Here is a 23641-nt window from a genome sequence, read left to right as displayed (position 1 = left end):
TCCCGCGGGCGGCGGCGGCGGCGGCGGCGGCGGCGGCGGCGGCGGCGCGGGCCGGGTGCGCGGCGCAGCCTCCTGTGCTGGAATGTGCGGCTCCCGCGAGCTCGCGGCGCAGCAGCAGAGCCAGCGCCGCCGAGACCCCGGGCCCCAGACCCCGGCGGCGGAGGCGCCCAGGACGCCGGGGCCAGAGCCGGCGGCCTAAGCACTCTCTGCAGCCCCACTCCTGGGCCTTCGCGGGCCTCGACGGCCCCAGCGCCCAACTTTTCCCCCCTCCCCCTCCCCTTCCCTGAAACTCCAGCAACAAAGAAAAGTAGTCGGAGAAGGAGCGGCGACGCCGGGTCGCCAACCCCTCCTCGCCGAGGAAGGCCGGTAAGCACGGCGCAGGGCTGGGGGCTCGGTCGGGGTGGGGGAGGGCCGGCCGGGCGGCGGCGGTGGCGGCGGCGGGAGGGGGAGGGCGCGGAAGGACGCGGAGCGAGGCGCTGTCCAGGGCTGATTTGCAGATACTGTGGCTCCCGCGGCGGCGGCGGCGTCCGGGCCGGGCGGGGGCGGGCGGCCGCGCGGGATCGGGTTACACCGGCGCGGCCCCGGGGCTGGGCCGGGGGCGTCGGCGGGGAGCGGCGCGGCGCCAGGGCCCCCTCCCCAGACGAGGCCGGGCCGCCGCCTCCGCCTCCGCGCGGGCCGGGGCGCCGCTCGGAGTCGGGTCCTGAGGCCACGGCGCGGAGCTGCCTGGAGCCCCAGTCCTGAAACTTCCTCCTCGCCCTCCTCTTGCTCTCAGGTCGCGCCGCAGCCCCTCGCCGGCCCGCGGGCCCTCCTGTCCCCCGCCCTCTCCGGCCTCTCCCTTTCGCCGGAAGGCGCCGTTGAGTGCGGCCGGGCGGGTTGAGTCAGCCCCGGGGCCCGGGCAGGTCAGCCAATGGGGCTGGACAGCGATTTCTGCCCTCGGGCCGCCCCGCCGCCGCGGCCCTCAGCGCCCGGCCACCCCGCCACCGGAGCTGGCGGGGCCGGGGCGCGCGTCCCGCGGCGCGCCGTGGGGGAGTGAGTTCGCAAACTTCCGGGGCGCGCGTGGGGCCCCCTCCGGCGCTCGGGGCCCGACGCCTCCGGAGGGCGCCCGCGGAGCCGCCCCTGGCCTCTGCGGAGGGCGAGCGCGGAGGCGCGGACAGGGCCGGGACTCCGGCGACGCGGTAACTTTCTTCCCTCTGCCCAGACTCGGGCCCGCGGGCCGGGCAGGGGGCGGCCGGGACTGGGAAGACGGGGTCCGGCCCCGCGGCGCTTCGAGTGTGCCCGGCTGCCCCTTTTTCGTGTGGGAGAGCCCAGGAGGAGCTTCACGACGAGTGCTGGGGCGACTCCCGCGAGTTGGTGTGTGAATGTGTGCAGTGAGCGGGCCCAGCCGAGAGGAAGCGAGAGCGCCCGAGTTTGCAAAGAGCTGCTTTGTGTTTGGTATTTTGAGAAAATGGCCGAATGCCTATTTCAGTCAGGAATGCCGCCGCCGAGGCCGGCGCTGGTGGCAGCAGCACAGAGGAATTCGTGCAACACGTTGGGCTTTCGGGCCGTGCTGGGACGGTCTTCCCGACAAACGTTAAAATTCCTTTAGGGATGGCAGTTGGGGTTGGGGAGGTATTAGAAAAGTCGGTTTTGGGGTAAATTACCAAGTAGCCAGGACGGTAAAGCCCAGGGACAGCTTTTGCCTTCGGTTTGTTTTCTGTGATGGCATTTGATTCCGACTTTTGTTGGTACGTATAACTCAACTGGTTTGTGTGTATGCACTTGGGGTGAAACATTACTTTTTATATTTTGGATTTAACTTAATTTTTTTAGTACTTGCCACTTACTTTGCTTTTTCTGATTTGCGAGAGAATACCTAATTTTGAGAGTAGCACCTTTTAGATTGGAAAGGAACGTGGTTAAGACGATTTTAAAAGCCCAGCATGTTTTCAAGAAGGTGATCTTGTAATGGCTTCCACCAGGCAAGTAGGCCAAGTCAAGCACAATGCGAGAATGTTGCTGATTGTCGAGTTGAGTTGTATCATTATTTTATTAGGGGGTTGGAAAGATTCTTTATTTTCATTTGTGAAGTTTTAAGTATACCAAACTTCCTTTTTCACGGGAAAAAGGGTCCGAATTTTTTTAACAGGCCAAGTCATCGAGAAAATAAGAAACTAAGTGGTACTTTTTCACAGTAGTTTATTCTTCTAGAGTTAGTTGAGTTCATAGGAAATTCAATTCAGTTGACCGGTTATTACAGGCTTCTACTTTCCAGGCGTGTTGGGACCTAATAAATGCGCAGTATGGCTTTTGGATTTCTCCCTTTTCTGATTCAGACCAGTAAACTGTTGAAGGGGGGAATTGGGAGGACTGCAGTGTACTATTCATGGATTGTAATTTAAAAAATAATTTTAATTAACATTAAAAATCAAGGTTACTTATTTTTTTCTACCAAAAAATTGAAAAGTACTTGAGGGGAAGGCATACCAGTGGTAGGCCTAGGTGATGGATGAGTTATGTCAATTAATAGAGTTTTTTGTAGGGAAATAGAAATTTTTTTGGTGACTGCAGTAAAGAGAATTCAGAATTACAAAAATATTTTAAAGGCTTATTTTTATTAGTTAATGAAGCTCATTGGGTTTAAAGGTGTTTTCTTTTTAAAGTTATGAGGAATTACAGTGATGTTTTGGTTTTAGACTAGTAAAAGTGGTGTCTAAACTAGTGCTTTTGTGTTTTTTGTTTTGTTTTGAATTCAGAATACAGTTATGGCCACCCAGGTGATGGGGCAGTCTTCTGGAGGAGGAGGGTTGTTCACCAGCAGTGGCAACATGGGCATGGCCTTGCCTAACGACATGTATGATTTGCATGACCTCTCCAAAGCTGAACTGGCTGCACCTCAGCTTATCATGTTGGCAAATGTGGCCTTAACTGGGGAAGTAAATGGCAGCTGCTGTGATTACCTGGTTGGCGAAGAAAGGCAGATGGCAGAATTGATGCCTGTTGGGGATAACAACTTTTCAGATAGTGATGGAGAAGGACTTGAGGAGTCTCCTGAAATAAAAGGTGAACCCAGTGGACTGGAAAACATGGAACTGGAAAGTTTGGAACTCAGTGTTGTAGAACCACAGCCTGTGTTTGAGGTATCAGCTGCCCCAGAAATTTATAATGCAAATAAAGATCTTCCTCCCGAAACACCTGGAGCAGAGGACAAATGCAAGAATTTGAAGACCAAACCTTTTCGCTGTAAGCCATGCCAGTATGAAGCGGAATCTGAAGAACAGTTTGTGCATCACATCAGAGTTCATAGTGCCAAGAAGTTTTTTGTGGAAGAAAGTGCAGAGAAGCAAGCTAAAGCCAGGGAATCTGGTTCCTCCACTGCGGAAGAGGGAGATTTCTCCAAGGGCCCCATTCGGTGTGACCGCTGTGGCTACAATACCAATCGCTATGATCACTATACTGCTCACCTGAAACACCACACCAGAGCTGGGGATAACGAACGAGTCTACAAGTGCATCATCTGCACATACACCACGGTCAGCGAATATCACTGGAGAAAACACTTGAGAAACCATTTTCCCAGGAAAGTATACACGTGTGGAAAATGCAACTATTTTTCAGACAGAAAGAACAATTATGTTCAGCATGTTCGAACTCACACAGGTAAGAGGACCTTTTTAGTCCAAAAGTTCAACTCCTGATAGTTAAATGAGTGGGTAGTTAAAATAGTGCTAAAGAAAGGGGACTTAGTTCAAATCCTGGTTCTGTTTGCTGTCTTTGTGACCTTGGACAGGTTATTTAACCTCTTTGTGCCTCAGTTTCTCCAGGGGGATAACAGTATATAGGATTGGAGGATTAAGTGAAAGAACACATAAAAGCACTGAGTGTTATTTGCAAGACTAGCCAACAGAAATCTTATTAATGCTCTTCCTAAAATACGTATTCTAATAACTTGGGATAGACCATTTGGCTAAATTAGACTACTCTTTTTTTAGAAGATGTATTTAGTTAATAGTGAATACATTACCTCTAAGATGCAGTGTAGTTTCCCAAAGGAATTAAGGGCTTAGACAAAAAGGAAAAAATCCAATGATTAACCCTTGCATAGCTCCTTTTAAAAGAAGCCTCACACTTTTTAAAACATTGACTTAGGTTTTTGAGTTCCTAAGTGGAGTAACTTCACTTGTCCCCAAAACCTAGACACATGAGAACTAGTTTTTAAAAGCTTGGTGGGATTACCACACTTGAAACCATATTCCTAAGAAAGCAAACACGTATGTAAAATGCAGCTGTTTTTCAGACAAAAACAATAGGGTTAGCATGTTCAAACAAACGTATCAGGTAAGAGGACCTTTCTAATTTGTAAGGGCGCTCTATCAAAAAAATGAAACAGTCTTAAAAATATGAAAAATTTCAAACATCTCAGAAGTAAAGAGAATGCCACACTGCACCGACATGTACCCATCACCTATACTCAGCAGTTATCAATATTTTGTCACGTTGGGCAATTTATTTATTTTTTTGGCAATTTTTTTTTTAAATAGCATCTTTATTGACATATATTCCAGTGCCACACAATTTATCCATTTAACGTTACAGTTCATTGGTTTTAGTATATTCACAGAGTTGTGCAACCATCGTATCACCACAATGAATTTTAGGACATCTTCACCCCAAAGATAAATCCCTATCTCCTAGTGGCTGCTTCCCATTTTCCCCCAACACCCCTTAACTGTTCACTTTTAAATTGACTTTCAAGTCTTTGTTTTTAAAGAGTCTCATTTTTTTCAATGAAATGTTTGTAACTATTGGTAGTTAATTTTCACATTTATGTTACATTTTCCTGGCAAGAATTGGTATCTTTGAGGACTGATTACTGGTCTGAATAAAAGGTGGATGGAGTATCTAGTAGTGTAATCTTTGGGGCACAAGTGAAAAGGGGCTGTGGGATGCTGTTTGCATCTGGTCCCTTTGGCAGGACTTTTCACTCTGCAGGACTGCACCCCACAGTAAAGTGGGACAAGTGGGGAAGGAAATTGATAATTGCTTGCTTAAGTGGTAGACTTAATAAAACTTGCAGGTGAAATTCCATTACAAGAAAGACACCTGCAGTAAGGTTTCTAAGCTCCAGCACATGGCTCCTGTATTTAAACCTTTAAAATCTAGTTAAGTAAAAGAATTCGTGGACCCTTTGGAGTTTGTTGTAACCTGTGATTGATTGTCTCCATGCTTTGAAACCATTTTATTTCAATAGTAAAGAAGTTCAAACATTTCAAAAATACATAGTATAGGAAGTGAAAGTTACTTGGGAATCCTACCCAATCAATCACTTAACAGTTTGAATTAGACCAACTGTTAGACTAAACTAACTTCACCTACAATATCTTAAAACAAATCCTAGATACCATATATACTTCAGCAACAAGTACTTCATATTCATTTAACAGTTTTTTGAAAACCTTGGGGCCTAATTTAGAATTGGCTGTAATAGAGCTTTCAGGTAGTAACTATGACATGTGGTAGAGTGTGTGACTTTTATGTGTCTGCCTTGATGAAGTTTTACAAATAGATGTATACTCATAACTGCTATGCAAATCAACATAGAGAATATTACCAGCACCCCACTGCCTTTGTCTTATTAAATTTTGATTTTTTGTCAGTTGCATTTTGTTAACTTCAGAACTGTTGAGTCACTGAAAAATTATTTTCCCCAAAAATTTTTTCCCAAAAAAAGCTAAAAATGTTTTCAACAATATATCTAAATTGTCAATTTAAGAACATTTTTAGAAGGAAGGAAAAAAGGGAAATGGAGAGAAATGGAAAATTTCAGTTTTGGTGTGTATTTCCAATTTTTGATGTAAAGGGAAGGGTTCTTTTTTTTTTTCTTTTAAAGATTTTTATTTTTCCTTTTTCTCCTCAAAGCCTCCTGGTACATAGTTGTGTATTTTTAGTTGTAGGTCCCTCTAGTTGTGGCATGTGGGATGCCACCTCAGCACGGCTTGATGAGCGGTGCCAGGTCCGCGACCAGGATCCGAACCTACAAAACCCCGGGCCCTCCGAAGTGGAGCATGCGAACTTAACCACTTGGCCTGGGGCCAGCCCCAGGGTTCTTTTTTAAAAACGAGAACTCTGCTTTTTGCAATTTCTTAATTTTTTTGTTATAGTGGTTTATTTTCATCTAATTACAGTCTAGGTGACTAATTTTTAATGGATATATTTTATATATAGTTAACTATACCATCCATTACTTAAGATTTTCTCCAAATTTCCACAATAAGTTTATGATTTACATAGCTAACATTGGTTGTACGTATCTCATTTCATATTTTAGTGTTAAACCCTTTGGTCTTTTTTTTTTTGAGGAAGACTGGCCCTGAGCTAACATCCGTACCCATCTTTCTCTACTTTATATGTGGGACCCCTACCACAGCATGGCTTTTGCCAAGCGGTGCTATGTCCACACCTGGGATCCGAACCGGCGAACCCTGGGCCGCAGAGTAGAATGTACGCACTTAACCGCTGCGCCACCGGCCGGCCCCCCATTTGGTCTTAATGCTTTTGTGAAAGACTTCTACCCCTAGTTTTAGCTTACTTGTGATTTTTTCTTTTTAAAGTTTCGCACCTGAGCTAATGTCTGTTGCCAGTCTTTTTTTTTTCCTTCTTCTCCCCAAAGCCCCCAAGTACATAGTTGTATATCTTAGCTGTGAGTGCGTCTGCTTCACGTGGGATGCTACCTCAGCATGGCCTGACAAGCAGTGCCATGTCGGTGCCCAGGATCCGAACCGGTGAAACCCTGGGCTGCCAAAGCCCAGCGCACGAACTTAATTACTCGGTCATGGGGCTGGCCCCATATTTGTGATTTTTAAAACAATTTGGTGGTGTATAAATTGAGGGATAATATTTTGATTATGTGAATTCTGAGAATATCTTTAGTGTTAAATTCATGGTTCTGAAAACTGTGTGGAAAAATAAATTCATCTAGTTCTGAAGAGTGGAGATGAGAAAATGATATCTGAGGGAATCACTTCTCATTTCTCCTTGAGGTAGCCTGGTTTCATTTAATGAGTTTCATCTGTTCTTTTATTGAGAGCCCAAAGTTAGGTGTTTCTTCTATTCTGTGCCTTTAGAACAATTCATTGAGGAAACAGAGTAAGTGATAATAGCTCATGTTTACTGAGGAAAACTTCAGACTTTGAGAGCCTGAAGTGATATGCCCAAGGTCACATACAACTAAGATTCAAAGTTCTGAGAGCTCTCTTTTTAAAGATAATTATCATGGTGGGGGCTGAGGATTATTTTTATATGAGTCTTCAATCAAAAGAATTTAAATTTTGTGGTTTTAATTTTTAGCCCGTTCCCAAATTTTACTTTAAAAGATGACATTTTTGCCTGTGTGTGACTGAAAAATCACTAATTTTTCTAGAGTATTTATGCCTATATTGTAGAATTGCATAGACAGAAGCAACCTATTCTGTTAAAGGATTTAAAAGTAAGTTACCCAGGGGCTGGCCTGGTGGCATAGTGGTTGTTTGTGCACTGCTTTGGTAGCCAGGGTTTGTGGGTTCAGGTCCTGGGTGTGGACCTACACACTGCTCATTAAGCCATGCTGTGGCAGTGTCCCACGTACAAAACGGGAAGATTGACGTGGATGTTAGCTCAGGGGACGATCTTCCTCAAGAGAAAAGAGGAAGGTTGGCAAAAGATGTTAGTTTAGGGCCCATCTCTCTGTCTCTCTCTCTCTCTCTCTCTCTCTCTCTCTCTCACACGAAATAAAAAAAAAAGTAGATTAGCCTTAATCAATCCTTCATGTTACTCTATAGTGCTGTTTAACTAGTTTTCTGTTAACTTTTTTTATGACAGCTTCATTGAGATACTATTTACATACCATTCAATTCACTTTGGATTGGCCTGTTCTGGACATTTCATACAAATGGAATCATACAACATGTCCTTTGTGACTGTCTTTCACTTAGTGTAAAGTTTTCAAGGTTCATCCATGTTGTATGTGTGATGCTTGTTTTCCTTCTACTGCCAAATAATACTGTCTTGTGTGGATATGCAATATTTTGTTTATCCATTCATCAGTTAATGGATATTTGGATTGTTTCCACTTTTTGGCTGTTATCAGTAATGCTGCTATGAATGTTTCATGTACAAGTGTTTGTGTGGACGTGTGTTTTTTCCTCTTGGGTATGTACCTAGGAGTGGAATTGCTAGGCTGTTTGGTAACTATGTTTAATCATTTGAGGAACTGCCAAATTGTTTTCCAAAGTTGCTGCACAATTTAATTTTACAATCCTACCAGCAGTGTATGAGGATTCCGATTTCTCCATATCCTAATCAATACTTGTCAATTTCTTCACATCCAACCCAATAATTAACATCTATCATTTTGATTATAGCCATCCTGGTGGATGTGAAGTCTTCATCTCATTGTGGTTTTGATTTGCATTGCCTCATGGCTCATGATACTGTGCATCTTTTCATGTGCTTATGGCAATTTGTGTATCTTTACAGAAATACATTTAATATTTTTTAAACTATCTTAAAATTCTTCCAGGTCAAAGTAGGCATTCTATTGCTGTGAGCTCTTTATAGCTGATCTATAGCTACCAGCTAATTAAAGCTGAACAGTTACTAGGAACACATTTCCCACTTATCACCACATTCTTTTTCCTTTTTTCACTCTATCTTTTCGTTTCCTGTCTCATTTTATTAGACATCTCTTACTCTATCTTCTTGTGTAGACAAAAAACTCATATTTTTTGAGGCCTTTATTATGTGCCAGGCATAGTGTTAAATGCTCAGCATGTATTATCTTTAATTTAAATTATTACAATTCTAGGAAGTGAGGGTACTGTTACTTTTATACATGAGGAAACTTGCCCAAGGTCATAATTATTATCTTGTAGCCAAAGTCTAGATGAAAACAAATTGTCAGGCTTTTCTTTTTTGAATCTGTTTTGTCGTTGACAACCCATGTCCAAAAAGAGTACACATTTCCTGCCTTTGAGTCTTAAATTCTTTAGTACTAAATCATTGGCCTCTCATCTTCAGTTGCTCTCAGTCCCTATGGCTTTATGAGTATAATTTGTTTTAACACTGACCTATTTCATAAAAGTTATATCTACCAGTTGAAATTGTTAGCTTAAAACAACATCCCCACTCAAAAGCATTCTTGCTTTAAGCTAACAGTTTCAAATGATAGATTTGTCATTTACAAGGATTAAAAAAAAATGACTCAAACCATAGCATCAGAAAATTTGGGTAGATTCTTTTAAGGATAATTCTAATTAAAAAAAGTAATTAGGAGCATTTCTTCTTAATATTTAATGTAATAACATGTAACATTACTGTGGAAATTAAGAGGGGTGTGAGAATTCAGAAAGCCAATGATGTTTTTTTGTCAGCAAAGCTGAAATAATGTAGTTACATGAATTCTGAATTAAATCATTTCCGTTTCCAATACTTGGTATAAATTGACCATTTTGCCAGGAATAGGGGAAAAAAATGCTTGATACTGAATATTGTATATATTGTTAGTGAGAATTGTATTTGCCTTATTTTATCATATTTAAACTCTAATCATTATATTTTTGCAGGAGAACGCCCATATAAATGTGAACTTTGTCCTTATTCAAGTTCTCAGAAGACTCATCTAACTAGACATATGCGTACTCATTCAGGTTGGTAAGAAATGGGAACTTTTAAAATCATTTTTAGTAAACTAGCATTAAAAGAAAGTTCTTCTAGACCTGGAACTGGGTCATTATTTATGCTTATTTTTTAGTATAATTGAGAAATTTATAGTTAAAAATCAGTGTTCTGTTAATGTGGAACTGTGTCTGAAGGGAGATTCTTAACAAGGAGTCCTTAGGTAGAACTCCTAAAACTGAATGTAAATGTGCATATGTACTTTTTCTGGGAGCAGGGTCCTTAATTTTCATCAAGTCTTCAACAAGTTCCATGACTGATAAAAGTTGAACTGATATCATATACCAAGATTGATTCATCCTTCTTTTGAGCAGTTCCTGCCTTCTCACACTCCCTCCTCACCGCAGTGTAACGCCAAGTTTCATAGTGTGTGGTTGCCAGGTTCCAGGTATTCCTTAGCTTCTCAAGTCTTGAAATTTGGGTTTATTCTCTTTGGAGAGTTGATAGAACTTCTGAGGACTGATTTAGAAAAGCAAACTTTACAGAATGATACCAGGATACCAACATATTAATCTACAATAGATAAAATGCAGGACTCTAACAAGTGGGAGATTCATCCACTGCAGTGACTGAAATAAGTATGATCACCAGCCAGAATTGGTCCCCATTTTCAAGGTATGCAGGTGGCCAATTTAAAGAGTAAATATTAGCATAGGTGGTCTTCATTGGATAATTATTTCATTTTGGCCATGATTGACCTTTGTGAACTGCCATGGCTGATCAGAACACGGCACTCTCCTTCCTGATTTAGAATATATACCCCTGTGGGCAAACTCTACACTAAAATTTTGCTGTTCACAAAAGTCTATGTAGACCCATCTCTTTTAAGTTAAGTCACCGTAAATCTGTGCTGTCTGATTGGGTAGTGACTAGCCACATGTGGTTAGTGAATTTGTGAAATGTGGCTGGCTTGAATTAAGATGTATAAAATACATACTGGAATTCGAAGAGTATGAAGAAAATGTAAATTATCTATTTTTTTAAATACTGATTACATGTTGACATGATATTTGGTATATTGGGCTAAATAGTAAAATTAATTTTACCTGTTTATTTTTTACCTTTGTAATGTGACTATTAGAAAACTAAAATCACATATATTACTTGCGTTTTATTTCTATTGGATGTTGCTGTCTCAAGTCAGTGATGAATAAGACTTGATTCTAGTACAGATTCTGATTTGAGCGGCTATGAAGGGGTCACATAGTATGCTTGCTAGCCTTTCTTGACCATACAAGCTTGTCATGTTAATATACTTTGAGTGTTCCTTGTAAATGTCCTAAGCTATTGAGTTGGGTCACTTAATCAGAATCCTTGATTATATTACTTCTGGGTGCTTCCTGGTTTCATTTTCTGAGGGTAACTGGGATGCTATCACAGGCTTTGTGGAGGGTAGGCATCATGTCTTGTTTTTGGTTTTTTTTTTTTTGAAAGATTTTATTTTTCCTTTTTCTCCCAAAGCCCCCTGGTACATAGTTGTGTATTTCTAGTTGTGGGTCCTTCTAGTTGTGGTGTGTGGGACGCCGGCCGCCTCAGCGTGGGCTGATGAGCGGTGCCATGTCCATGCCCAGGATTCGAACTGGTGAAACCCTGGGCCGCCACAGCGGAGTGCGCAAACTTAACCACTTGGCCACAGGGCCGGCCCCGCATCATGTCTTGTTGATAGCTATGTTCTAGCCCTTACATCATTTAAGAGCTTTACATGAATTAACTCTGGTCTTCATAACTATTCCGTGATGTATAAGTTCTATTATTATCCCCATTTTACAAATGGGGAAACTAAGGCATTGAAGAAATATGATCACCTTTCCTGTAAAATGTCCCCCCTTCTGGTTTTTGTCTTTCTCATGGTATCATTAAGTTTTTCTTCTGTCCCTGTGCCTTGTATTACTTGTACACTGGAAATTAAATTCTTGATACCTACTTCATGATGTCTCATTTGGAGTCATGTCTGGTTGACCCATTATTAGTGTTGCTGGGTCACTAGATTAGAATGATGACACACTTGTATTTTTTCATTGAATTCATAATACTTTTCGCATTCTGTAAGTGTTTATCTATGGTATTTTACACCAGTCAATAATCTTTGCCTGAACGATTTTGAGTTTGCTCTTGTCTTTTGAATTTTCTTTGCTATATTTTAAAGATTATTTTTGGTAGTTGCTGTTTGTTACAGTACAGCAAGTATTTTAAAAGTTTGTTACTAATCAGTAGTACTACTATTTCCTGAATGCATGCTCAGTACTGAAAAATTGGGATTTGTTATCTCCAAGTACTTCTAAAATACTTAATCCTAGTTTGTAGATTAGGATACAGGTTTAGAGAGGATAAATTCTCTATCTAAGGTTAATTGTCATTCTTCCAAATTAGAAGAGCTAGGATTTGACTTCAGACTCCTCCACCCGCCCATTTTCAGTTATCAACATGTTAAAAGAACATCATGGCTAAAAAAATGGTTCAAGGGGCTGGCCCCATGGCCCAGTGGTTAAGTTCGCACACTTTGCCTGGGCGGCCCAGGGTTTCTCAGGTTCGCATCCTGGGTGCGGACATGGCACTGCTCATCAAGCCATGCTGAGGCGGCGTCCCACATGCCACAACTAGAAGGACCCACAACTGGAAATACACAACTATGTAGCCCGGGGGCTTTGGGGAGAAAAAGGAAAAAATAAAATCTTTAAAAAAAAAAAAAAAGATTCAAGAAGCTACAGCATAGTGAAATTGGAACCACAGTGTATTGAGAAAGCAGAGCCATTGTCTTGTATTGGATGCTAAGTTTGTGAGTCACAAACAGGAAACAAACATCGTTAATCTCTTTTGTGTATGAGTGTGCTGAATTATTTATTTTCAGCAGATCCTACGTTTTAATACTTTGAATACAAGTTACTGATAACACTTGCAGTAAAGTGAGGCTAAGTTATTAGGTGAAATTGAGTAGGTGTGGTGTTTCTAACTGGGTTGCATGGAGTGAATATCTTGGTCTTGGGTGCCTTCTCTGCTCTGAAGTCTGATCTTTACAGATCATCTTGGGCATTTTGGTTCCTTGTTCATGTGAATGTGTTTTAGGGAAGAGATGTGTGTGCTCGGTCCTTTATTTCTGGAAGAGATTAGGCTCTGTTGAGTTGGTACATTTTAGCTAAACTGACAAAAAGATTGGTTTATGAAGCAAAACCACATTGGTTATTTACTTGGAGCACTTTCATCCATGGGGTAGGTCGTCTCATGCCAAATTAGGAAGGGATCAGGATGTTGGTTTGGTGAAAAAGAAAATTGGATGTTGGTGAAAATAGACACATTAACCTAATCTGGTGTTATTCTCCATTTTAGTGGTGTTTCTACCTAATGGTATTAGAGTATGCTCGCCTGGGTAGTCCTAGAGGCATTGACTTTTTTTTTTTTTTGAGGAGGATTAGCCCTGAGCTAACATCTGCTGCCAATCCTCCTTTTTTTGCTGAGGGAGCCTGGCCCTGAGCTGACATCCCTGCCCATCTTTCTCTACTTTATATGTGGGACGCCTACCACAGCATGGCTTTTGCCAAGCGGTGCCACGTCCACACCTGGGATCTGAACCGACGAACCCCGGGCCACCAAAGCAGAACCTGTGCACTTAACCGCTGAGCCACCTGGCCGGCCCCGAGGCACTGACATTTTGTCCTCAGCTCTCCCTTTCCTATTCTTGGTAGAGATGCTACTATGATGTATGTACTATGAAATACATCCAGTTTATTTTTGCTATTATGGTATTTTTTGTATCACGCTGGCTAGTTCCCTATCCAGCTAGCATAGGAGTTCATTTTGAATATTTCTCCATTAAAGTGTAATGGATATATTTGTTAAAGGGAATTAACAACTGGCCAAGTTCCACCTCCATTTATTACTCTTTTTTTTTTTTTTTAAAGATTTTATTTTTTTTTCCCTTTTTTCCCCAAAGCCCCCCAGTACATAGTTGTATATTCTTCGTTGTGGGTCCTCCTAGTTGTGGCATGTGGGACGCTGCCTCAGCGTGGTTTGATGAGCAGTGCCATGTCCGCGCCCAGGATTCGAACCAACGAAACACTGGGCTGCCTGCAGCGGAGCGCGCGAGCTTAACCACTCGGCCACGGGGCCAGCCCCCCATTTATTACTCTTTTTAAGATGGAAAAATATTTTATTCTGCAATAAATTTATTTTTCTTTCACCAAGTATTTGATGATTATTATGGAGTCACTGTTTTAATAGCTGGGTTTATTTGAAAGATGTTATGATTTGAGAGTCTTTTGTGAATTCTAGAATAATTTTTAAACAGTATTTTAGTGAGGTTTAATTTACACACATGAAAATGCACATATCGTAAGTATACACCTCAATGACTTTATGTATATTTTCACGTGTTTGGGTACCACCCAGATGAAAACATGCAACATTTTTACCACCCTCAGAAAAATTCCCTCCTTACCCTTTCCAGTCACTACCACCATCCTCCCCCAAGTGGTACTCTGACTTCTATCAAAAAGAATGTTTGTCTAAATGTTTATGAGATTTGTCCCATGTTGCATTATCAGGACTTTGCATTTATTGCTGAGTAGTAATCAGTCCTATGCCCCTATTACTCTTTAATTAAAAATTTCCCTTGCTGTTCTTTCTGGATCATTCTTGATAATGTATAAAGCTTGTAAAAATCTTTCCTCTTTTGAATTTGCCTTACATCTATAAATTAATTTTGGAAGTATAAAGTAGACATCTGATACATTTGTAAAGGTGAAGAACATAGGTAAATATTACTAGAATTGGAAAAGGCACTTAAGTTAAAATCATTAGTACAGGGCAAAAAGATTTATATTCAGCTAGGTACTAATAAACTATAAACTTTTGATGAATAGATATTCTAATACAAGCAAGATTTAAGGGCAGTAAAACAAAATTGGGGGGGGTGGTGATGAATGGAGCAAGTAAAATATTGCCATCGAATTTTAAACAGATTCCTGTATCCTCCCATTCCCTGACCATTTCATAGATAGAGGCTTGCACCTTGATTGATGCTTGCTGTGTAAATACCCTCATTCACTAGGGGTTATGAAGTGGTGGATATTTTCATTCTAATTATTTTATTAGCACAAATATTTTCATAAAGAGATAAATCCATTAATCAGGTACTTGTTTGCTCAGAGGTAGAGTTTATGTGGAAAGGCAGAATAAACACATAAATCTTCCCTTTTGTTTGCCCACACTAAAAATTACCAGTCTGTTCCCAAAGCGATGAATTATGGGTAATACACATTGACTGCTTGGCTATCTGCCCTATGCTAAGTGCTTTATATGAATTAGATTATTAACAGCTCACAACACTCAGGAGTATTTTACAGATGAGGAAATTGAGTTGAGCTTTCAGTCCCTTGCTCAAGATCTCACAGTAAGTTGCAGAGCCCATATTTGATCCCCCAGATATTCTTACTCTAGAACAAGTTCTTAACTTTTATGCCGCCTATCTTTCCCCATTCTGTGTCTGTATATGTTAAGCAAGTGTTTGCCTCCATTGAAGTGATTCGTTGGAGAGGACACGACAGGGCCAAGTACAGACTAATGTAGCATGTTGTAGAAACCTCTATTTGTGAATCTATTAGTGGACTAACATGGAGAAGGTTAACATGTGGCTGTTTGTGTTTTTTGAGGTTACTTCTGTCTGCTGTTTTATAGTCACAGTGTGGGCAGGTAAGAGGTTTAGGCCCATCCACTTAGCTCCTTATCCAGTCTGATGTACCTGGATAAATTTTTGTTTCTGTGATTGAATCTTTTATCATCAGACATTTTATAATTATGGTAAAGCTTACCATCTGCATGGTTATTACTTAATGTCTGAGTATTTTTGCTGAGTATTTTTGAAAAAATTAAGATTTGATATGAATTTGAGAATGTTTGAGAGATGAATTTTCATAAATGTCAATTTCCATTTTTCTACTATGCATTCCATTGGACCAGTGGGGTATGGATACCATTTGGTAATATTTACTAGAGTGTGACTAGATGGGTATGTATTCAGGCAGAATGTGTTACTCGTACGCCTTTAATGTGGGGGTGGGGGTGTGGGTGCTTCTGGTTTTGTATGTACCTGTGATTATGACTTTGTTTGCTTATTATACATACCATATCTATTTGTATGCCCCTTCTCATGTACCTAACTTTTTTGCCTGTTTTTTAGAAGAAGGTGGGAAAAAATCAAGAAAAGTTTTCTGACTTGGCTATATTTTTGTTTTAAAATAGCAACTCTGGCATTGGAAAAGTTTGTTGAATGAAACTTAACTCTTGCCATGATTGACAAAAGGGTTAAATTTAAAGATGACTTTGATCCCTGAGGCTAAAGCAGTATTTTAAAACTTTTGCACCTGCAGGTCTGCAGTACAGGAAATTTCTTTGAAGTCTCAAGATTTACCTTAAAAATATATGAATTTTATATTCTATTCCAGTGTACATTTGTTCTAACTAAACATAAAAAATTTTAAATTATTTTCTCTTTTTGAGTCTCTTTGCCTCAAAATTGACATCCAGAGCCCAACTGCCAATTATTGTGTACTTTTTGATGAATCTCTGCTCTTTAATAGTGCTTGAGAGCCCTAGCTTGATGAACTTTTTAAAAGATGATGGCTAACTGAGATAATTATTCCTTGTTTTGATTTGAGAATCAGTGTCAAGGGATAGAGAAAAGATATACAAATAAATATGGTAAATAAGGTGCATGATACAATCTTTTCAATAAATAGTTTTTGTGGTTTTTTTTTTTTAAATATCCAATTCCTTATAAAGTGTATTTTAATAAAACCTTGAATTCATTTCTTAATCTATGTCTTCAACCTCTCTTGTTTACCTTCAGGTGAGAAGCCATTTAAGTGTGATCAGTGCAGTTATGTGGCCTCTAATCAACATGAAGTAACTCGCCATGCAAGACAGGTTCACAATGGGCCTAAACCTCTTAACTGCCCACACTGTGACTACAAAACAGCAGACAGAAGTAACTTCAAAAAACACGTAGAGCTACATGTTAACCCGCGGCAGTTCAATTGCCCCGTATGTGACTATGCAGCTTCCAAGAAGTGTAATCTGCAGTATCATTTCAAATCTAAGCATCCGACTTGTCCTAATAAAACGATGGATGTCTCAAAAGTGAAACTAAAGAAAACCAAAAAGCGAGAGGCTGACTTGCCTGATAACAATATTACCAATGAAAAAACAGAAACAGAGCAGACAAAAATAAAGGGGGATGTGGCTGGAAAGAAAAATGAGAAGTCTGTAAAAGTGGAGAAAAAAGATAGTGTTTCAAAAGAGAAAAAGCCTTGTAGTAATGCTTCGATCCAAGTGACTACCAGAACTCGCAAATCAGCAATGGAAACTAAAGAGATGGATGTGCATATAGGAAATAGTTCAGAAAAACCCTGTAAAACCAAGAAAAGCAAAAGGAAGATGGAAGCTGAAGCCCATTCTTTACAAAATCCTGTTAATGATGAGGAACCTTTGACAAAAAAGAAAAAGAAAGCAGAAAGAAAATCCAAAAATAATCAGGAAGCGCCAAAAGGTGACAGCAAAGTAGAGGAGAATAAAAAGCAAAATACTTGCATGAGGAAAAGTACAAAGAAGAAAACTCTGAAAAATAAATCAAGTAAAAAAAGCAGCAAGCCTGCTCAGAAGGAGACTACTCCAAGGGGGTCTGCTCAGACAGAGCCTCCTCAAATAGAGCCTGCTCAGATGGAGTCATCTCCTCCCCTGGAGTCTGCTCAGACAGAGCCACCTCCTTCCATGGAGTCTGCTCAGATGGGGCCTCCTCCTCCCATGGAGTCTGCTCAGATGGGGCCTCCTCCTCCCATGGAGTCTGCTCAGATGGAGCCTCCTCCTCCCATGGAGTCTGCTCAGACAGGGCCTCCTCCTCCCATGGAGTCTGCTCAGACAGAGCCTCCTCCTCCCATGGAGTCTGCTCAGACGGAGCCTCCTCCTCCCATGGGGGCTGCTCAGACGGGGCCTCCTCCTCCCATGGAGTCTGCTCACATGGAGCCTCCTCCTCCCGTGGAGTCTGCTCAGACAGAGCCTCCTCCTCCCATGGGGGCTGCTCAGATAGAAGTTGTCCAGAAGGGGCCTGTTCACATGGAGCTGATTCCCAAAAAGTCTCCTCGAAAAGAAAATAGAAAGGAAAAGTTGAACATGGAGAGTGAAATGGCACGGAAGGAGCAAGTCCTTATTGAAGTTGGCTTAGTGCCTGTTAAAGATAGCCAGCCTCTAAAGGAGAGCACAGGTGCACAGCATCTTTTACCACCATCACCACTGCTGCCAAAGGAAACCTTAGAAGAAGAGGAGTCAAGAGACCAAAAATTATTCACTGAAGGCAAAGGAAATAAAGAAGCCCCTCTTGAAAAAGTAGAAGCAGAAGAGGCAGATAAGAGTCTAACTGGTCTTGCTGCTATTATCAAGGAATCTGCCAATATTTCATCCTCTGAACAAAACTTGAATGTGCCAGAGGGTGAAACTTTAGATGGTAACCATCAGGCTGATACTATGCTTTGTGAAATGGAAATGGACACAGATGAGAACAAAACAGAGAATCCCCCTGGCAAAGACTCAGCAGTTGAAGAACCAATTTCACCACTGCTTCTTCCCTTACCAATAGAAAAACATGAAGAAGCAGTGTCTAAAACTGCTGTGGCATCACCTCCTGTCACCACGGCAGTAAATGAGTCTCAGGAAATGGATGAAGATGAAGGCATCCACAGTCATGATGGAAGTGACCTAAGTGACAACATGTCAGAGGGTAGTGATGATTCTGGATTGAATGGGGCTCGGCCAGTTCCACAGGAAACTAGTAGAAAAAATGCAAAGGAAGCCTTGGCAGTCAAAGTGGCTGAGGGAGATTTTGTTTGTATCTTCTGTGATCGTTCTTTCAGAAAGGAAAAAGATTACAGCAAACACCTCAATCGCCATTTGGTTAATGTATACTTCCTTGAAAAAGCAGCTAAAGGGCAGGAGTAATTAAACTTTGGACAAGGCTTCATTTCTTAGGTTGTAAGATCTATTGCTAAATTTACATTCATTTATAGTAGTAGACAACCATTTATTTTAAAAATTGCTTTAATTAGTGTCCAGTGTTGATTTTTAAGTGGCACTCTTTTCCTTAGGACTCTGTATACCTATTGTTGTATAAAGTGTAGCAAATCCAAGGGAGTCAGTGTATTAGTATACTAAACCAGCAGACATGTAAATCTGTTAGCTTATGCATTTAATTGAAACAAGAAGGCCAAGGTGGTATTACAGCGTTCTGTTGCTTTGTGCAGCTATAACTTGTCAGTTTTTCTCCTGATGGCTATCTTCCTGTTTTACTTTAGTTTATTCTTAGTTCCTTGTTTAGCTCCATAAAAATTGGCATACTTAAATAGCAAATGACTTGAAGAATTTGCCTGCTTTATATAAAGTTAGCACTTTAAAATTTTTTTAGAGATGAGAAGAGACATGTAAATTGAAGAAAAATTCTCCCAACAACGGACATTGTATCAGTCCAGGTATTTCCTTCCTGAGTTTTGATCAATATTTCTTATTTGTGTATGTTAATCGTTATAAAAACAATGATTTTGGTGTGTTTTTTTTATTTTGGTGCTTTAATGGCTTAAGATGTTGCACATTGTTTTTTGTTTTAACCTATGCAGTTCAATTTTTTCTAGAAATAGCATTTGTGTTGAGCAGTAACACTTTATACATATATATGCATGTTGATTTTGTCCTCTTTGGAGGGATGCTTTTAGTCTTGTTTGCAAAAGGGCAGTTTTCTTTTTCCTTTGCTGCAATTGTCTTTTTTGCAGAATATTAGTGTGCAAGTTTGTGAGCAAATGAAATATGCAGGTTCAATCCATTGATTTTGATTTTCACATCTTATATCTATGCCAGAATCTGTATTTCATGTAAGTTATTTATTTTAAATGGATGTAGTAAATTTGTAGCTCTCAGTTTGAACTTTGCAATAAATAAACCACTAGGCTCTATATTGAAAGATGTTTATCTCAAATACCAACCATAAGTAAGTTTTTTGGGGCCTATTTTGTTTTAGTACAGCTACTTCCTAAGTGTACAGTGTTGAGTCGTATCTTTGAGGGAAACCCTTTTTCATAGATGGTTGGTGTCCATATGGCTCCTCAGCTGAATAAAGAACTGTAAGTGATATTTGGAAACTGCAAACCTGGAATTAGGAGACATAATTACTCCTTCAAGTTATACAGAATATCAGTTGTGAGATTCCAAAGCCATAGCAATTATATGGAAAACCTAGGATGAGAAAGGTAGTTTAAGTGCTGGTAGACCAGCTGCTACTTCCTATGAATACAATGAAAAACGCTGGTGAGACTTAAGTACAGTCCAGATTAAAAAAAATCACACTTTCTCAGGGATCTCCACAAACTAGTGGGTGTCCTGGCTGTCCCTATGACAGCCTCTTTCTACAGGTGAGGCCTCAAATGAGTTGTAGCTAGCCTAGTGTTCCTATGGGGGCACTTTGTATGAAAAAGAGTGTGTACTCCCAAACTTTTGGTGGTTCTTTGGACAGTTGCCAAAGAATATGAAAGAATCCAACATAAGGATTTTTCTTGTTGATAGCAGGTATTCATTGCAGTAAAATAAAGTATGATCCCAATAGGGAATCTTAAAAATTCTCATCTCCCATTTTCTATTCTGAAATAACCACTTTATATTTCATTTATTTTCTTTTATCTGGTGATCTCTTTGAGGCAGGTTTCAGAGTTTGGCAGTGCAACATGAAAGATTAGGAAAAGCATTGATGAAGTGTGGGTGGAAAATTTGTTAAAAATCTGAGAGAGAAGTTTGAGTTAAAAGACATTTGAACTTGGAATTGACTGGGAGGCCAAAGATTTAAAGAAGCAGAAGATTCTCTCAAGACATGAGGAGTAAGTTGTGTGTTAATGGTGTGTGTTTTGTGTGCATGAATGGGAATTTGTAAATGATGTTGAATTCTAGGTGAATTCTCGGCTCCGACAATCATTGTCAACAGAAGATCAAGCTGCAAATATTTATGTTTAAAACTTAAATTATAAAGCTAGTTAAGTCTTTCTAACAACTAGTTTTAATGTTCATGGGTACATTTTATGTAAGTTACCTTTTGCATTATATATGAAAAGATTCATGTTAAGTACAGATTAGAGATTGGGAATCAGTTTGGGGAAGACGTTTTTGTGGATTCTTTCATACTACAAAAGAGAAAAACTTGACTCTGGGGAATTGGACTAATTTTCTTAGCTAGTTTTTAAGATTAGAACGCTAAAAACAAAATATGAAGAAAATTAAAACCCCTTATTATTAAATTGATCTGTGAAAACATTGTTACTGGAAATTGAGTGGAACTTGAGGCCTTTCTTCCAGAAAACAAGGACTTGATTGTCAGGCCTATATTAGGTTCTGAACCTTAATGCCATGTATTTGTACTTACTAAAAATTGTTTCAATGAAAAGCATATTAGTAATGTGAACTTCTGGTCTAGTTGGGAGTTCTTCCATTTGAAAAATGTGATATTTGCATGCAACTGTTTGAATCCTTTTGTTTTCTCAGTTTCCCCTCCACTGGATAGAATTGAAGCTAGAATTTTCCCGTTTGATAAGGAATAAAAAGTGAACATGTTATTTGTAAATTGCTGTTTAGTAACTAGAAATAAACTTGAAATACTAGAATACATTATAAACCTAATCCTAGGTAGTCTTATGAAAATGTATCGCTTTTAACTATCTTTTGAACCTATATTCACATTGGTTTTCAAGATATTTTAAGTTATATTTTTTCCTCTTTTCAGAGCTGCTTCTTCGGGGCTACTTTTTTTATTTTTTATTTTTATTGAGTGTAATTCACAAGGAGCTACTTTTTTTGGATAAGGCTTCTTATAACTATGGCTGGATGTTTTGCTCTAGTCTTCCAAGAAGGGCCATTTTATCTTTTAGAGTCATTTCTAAAGTCGTGGTCTTTAACTTAGGGGACTATTTTGCATATGAGTGCTAATACAAATTTAAACCCACGTAGACCTCATCACATGTCACCCCATGAATGTTGACAGTGGAGGGAATACCTTGCCTGTAGTATAATATCAGTTCTGGACTGAAAAGCTGGGGAAGAAACTTATTTTTCTCTTTTGCATAAATCAGAAAAACAGCTAGTATGCAGAGTTTTCTTATTGACCTCAGCAGATGAACTGAGCTGATAGTGTTAATTCAGATTGAAGAAATTATCTGAATCTTGGTTTGTGTAGATTTGTGATCTACATGCAATATTAACTAAATCAGATAGCTTTTACAGTTTCACATGTGTACATAGGCTCTCCCCACCCTTTTCAACATCCATTAGTTATTGAACTTTGTAAACTGGCATTGAAACATTACAGCAATGTTTTGTTGCACCAATCTTGTAAACTTTTACAGTGCAATACGTGTTATTTTTCAGAGACAAACCAAAGGTTAATTTCTCAAGGTTCTTGCTGCCTGCTTTAGCAGCATTTGATGGAGGATCTTTTATATACATTTGTAATAGATAAAAAATAAACCAGATTGCAAATCCTTTTTTTTTTCCTTTTTAAAGCTTAAACCATGTACCAAGTTTTTGGTCCAAATTGTGTAGGATAAGTTAAACTTAAATTGCATTCTATTAACCTATATGAGTGTATTTCTGTAAGCATAGTTATGTTGAAATAAAGTTTTAAAAAGTGTTTTATGCCTTTGTTCATTATTGGTACATCAAACATCACGGAAGCCACATTTATTTTGCTGGAATTGCAAGTGTATTAATAATTTTCAAAATTACTTCCCCCAGATAACCCATAGATGGTAGAAAAGCCGTGGTGGTCTTCATTGTTTGGGGTAACAGTCCAGTGGAGTAGTCAAAAGCATATCTTTTTTACTCTCATTTCTGGGAGGTGGAGGTGGGGGAGAAAACAACCTTCAGACAATTCACAGGTTTTACATAGTAATTCCTTCCCAGCCACAGGTCCTCTTGACAGTTTTAACATGCATGTCCCTTCTCAGTAGCAGGCCTGGTGTTAGTAAAATTTTGACTCTTAATTGGAAAAAGATGCATTGAAGGGACAATAAATTAGGTTACATTCAGTGTTCACTAGGTGTCAGGGCACAGTTTTAAGGATTTTACTGACTTTGCTGGAAGTCTGAGAAGAAACTGAAACCTAAGAGAAAGTGATAAACCAGCTGAGCTGTATGTGGAAGGCTTATGTGTTTTTGTGGAGTTGAGAGAAAAGGGAAAGGGAGTTGGAGAAACCTCTGGCAAAGCATTGAAGCGACTGGATTACATTTTGTCCTGATGCAGCACGTGACCTGGAAGATCCTGAGTCATAAGAAAGAACAAATATTTTGTATTGAATTGATGAGAGGGATTCACTCTCTTCCCCTTCCTGCAAGAGTGCTTATTAGGAACAAAGCAAAATGAATTTCCAATCATTTTATTGGCATGGTAGAATCACTGACAAGGAGCATGGAAGCTCCTGCCTGACCAAAGATATATGGGGAATTTATCTTGAATATATAAATGCTATTGATGTCTGATTTGGTTTGTTTAATGAATGAAAGAATTGTTACACCCACCTCATCTTTCTCCAGTGCCTTGCTGCCTCTTTCCCTGAGGCTTACCCCTGTTAGGACGTTTACTTGTATCACATATTTACTCTTGACCTATTGGCTATTTTTTCTCCCCAGGGTCTCAATCAGGGCTTGACCCTAGCTTGTAGGTCGAGTTGCAGTGTAGTAATATGAGCTCCCCTCTAGGGTACTTTACAGCTCTTGTCCTCAGCTCCACAAAGGCAGATTGGCGAAGGTGCTAAGAACAATGTATTAATGTCTGCCAGTTGGAAAGTTTCAGTGTTAAGAAATAGCTTTTTCAGAGATTTTTGATGCTCACTGTATCAAGTGTTCTGTGGGCCCTGGAGTTAGAGCTGGGTTCACAATGGGCCCCT

At 40.1% G+C, this 23641-nt stretch overlaps 1 protein-coding gene across 4 annotated transcripts; it reads left to right on the top strand.

Moving 5' to 3' along the window:
• REST (RE1 silencing transcription factor) lies at nucleotides 1-22392 on the top strand. 4 transcript variants are annotated; one of them, XM_044766054.2, is made up of 4 exons: nucleotides 1-366; nucleotides 2733-3636; nucleotides 9576-9659; nucleotides 16529-22392. In XM_044766054.2, the coding sequence occupies exons 2-4, from the start codon at nucleotides 2742-2744 to the stop codon at nucleotides 18667-18669; spliced, it is 3120 nt and encodes a 1039-aa protein (XP_044621989.2). In that variant the 5' UTR covers nucleotides 1-366; nucleotides 2733-2741; the 3' UTR covers nucleotides 18670-22392. The 4 variants fall into 4 exon arrangements, with proteins under 4 accessions (XP_044621989.2, XP_044621988.2, XP_044621987.2 ...); XM_044766053.2 differs by lacking the exon at nucleotides 1-366 and adding an exon at nucleotides 742-1175; XM_044766052.2 differs by lacking the exon at nucleotides 1-366 and adding an exon at nucleotides 1094-1724.
• The last annotated feature ends 1249 nt before the right edge of the window (nucleotides 22393-23641 follow it).

The sequence above is a fragment of the Equus asinus genome, chromosome 3 (assembly GCF_041296235.1).
Source record: "Equus asinus isolate D_3611 breed Donkey chromosome 3, EquAss-T2T_v2, whole genome shotgun sequence".
Lineage (NCBI taxonomy): Eukaryota > Metazoa > Chordata > Mammalia > Perissodactyla > Equidae > Equus > Equus asinus.
The sequence above is the reverse complement of the archived record's forward strand: the minus strand, read 5'-3'. Positions and strand labels throughout refer to the sequence as shown.

Coding starts and splice junctions, on each gene's coding strand:
- REST (XM_044766054.2), top strand. CDS start 2,742: ATGGCCACCCAGGTGATGGGGCAGTCTTCTGGAGGAGGAGGGTTGTTC. Junction 3,637..9,575: donor GCATGTTCGAACTCACACAG/GTAAGAGGACCT, acceptor ATATTTTTGCAG/GAGAACGCCCATATAAATGT. Junction 9,660..16,528: donor ACATATGCGTACTCATTCAG/GTTGGTAAGAAA, acceptor GTTTACCTTCAG/GTGAGAAGCCATTTAAGTGT.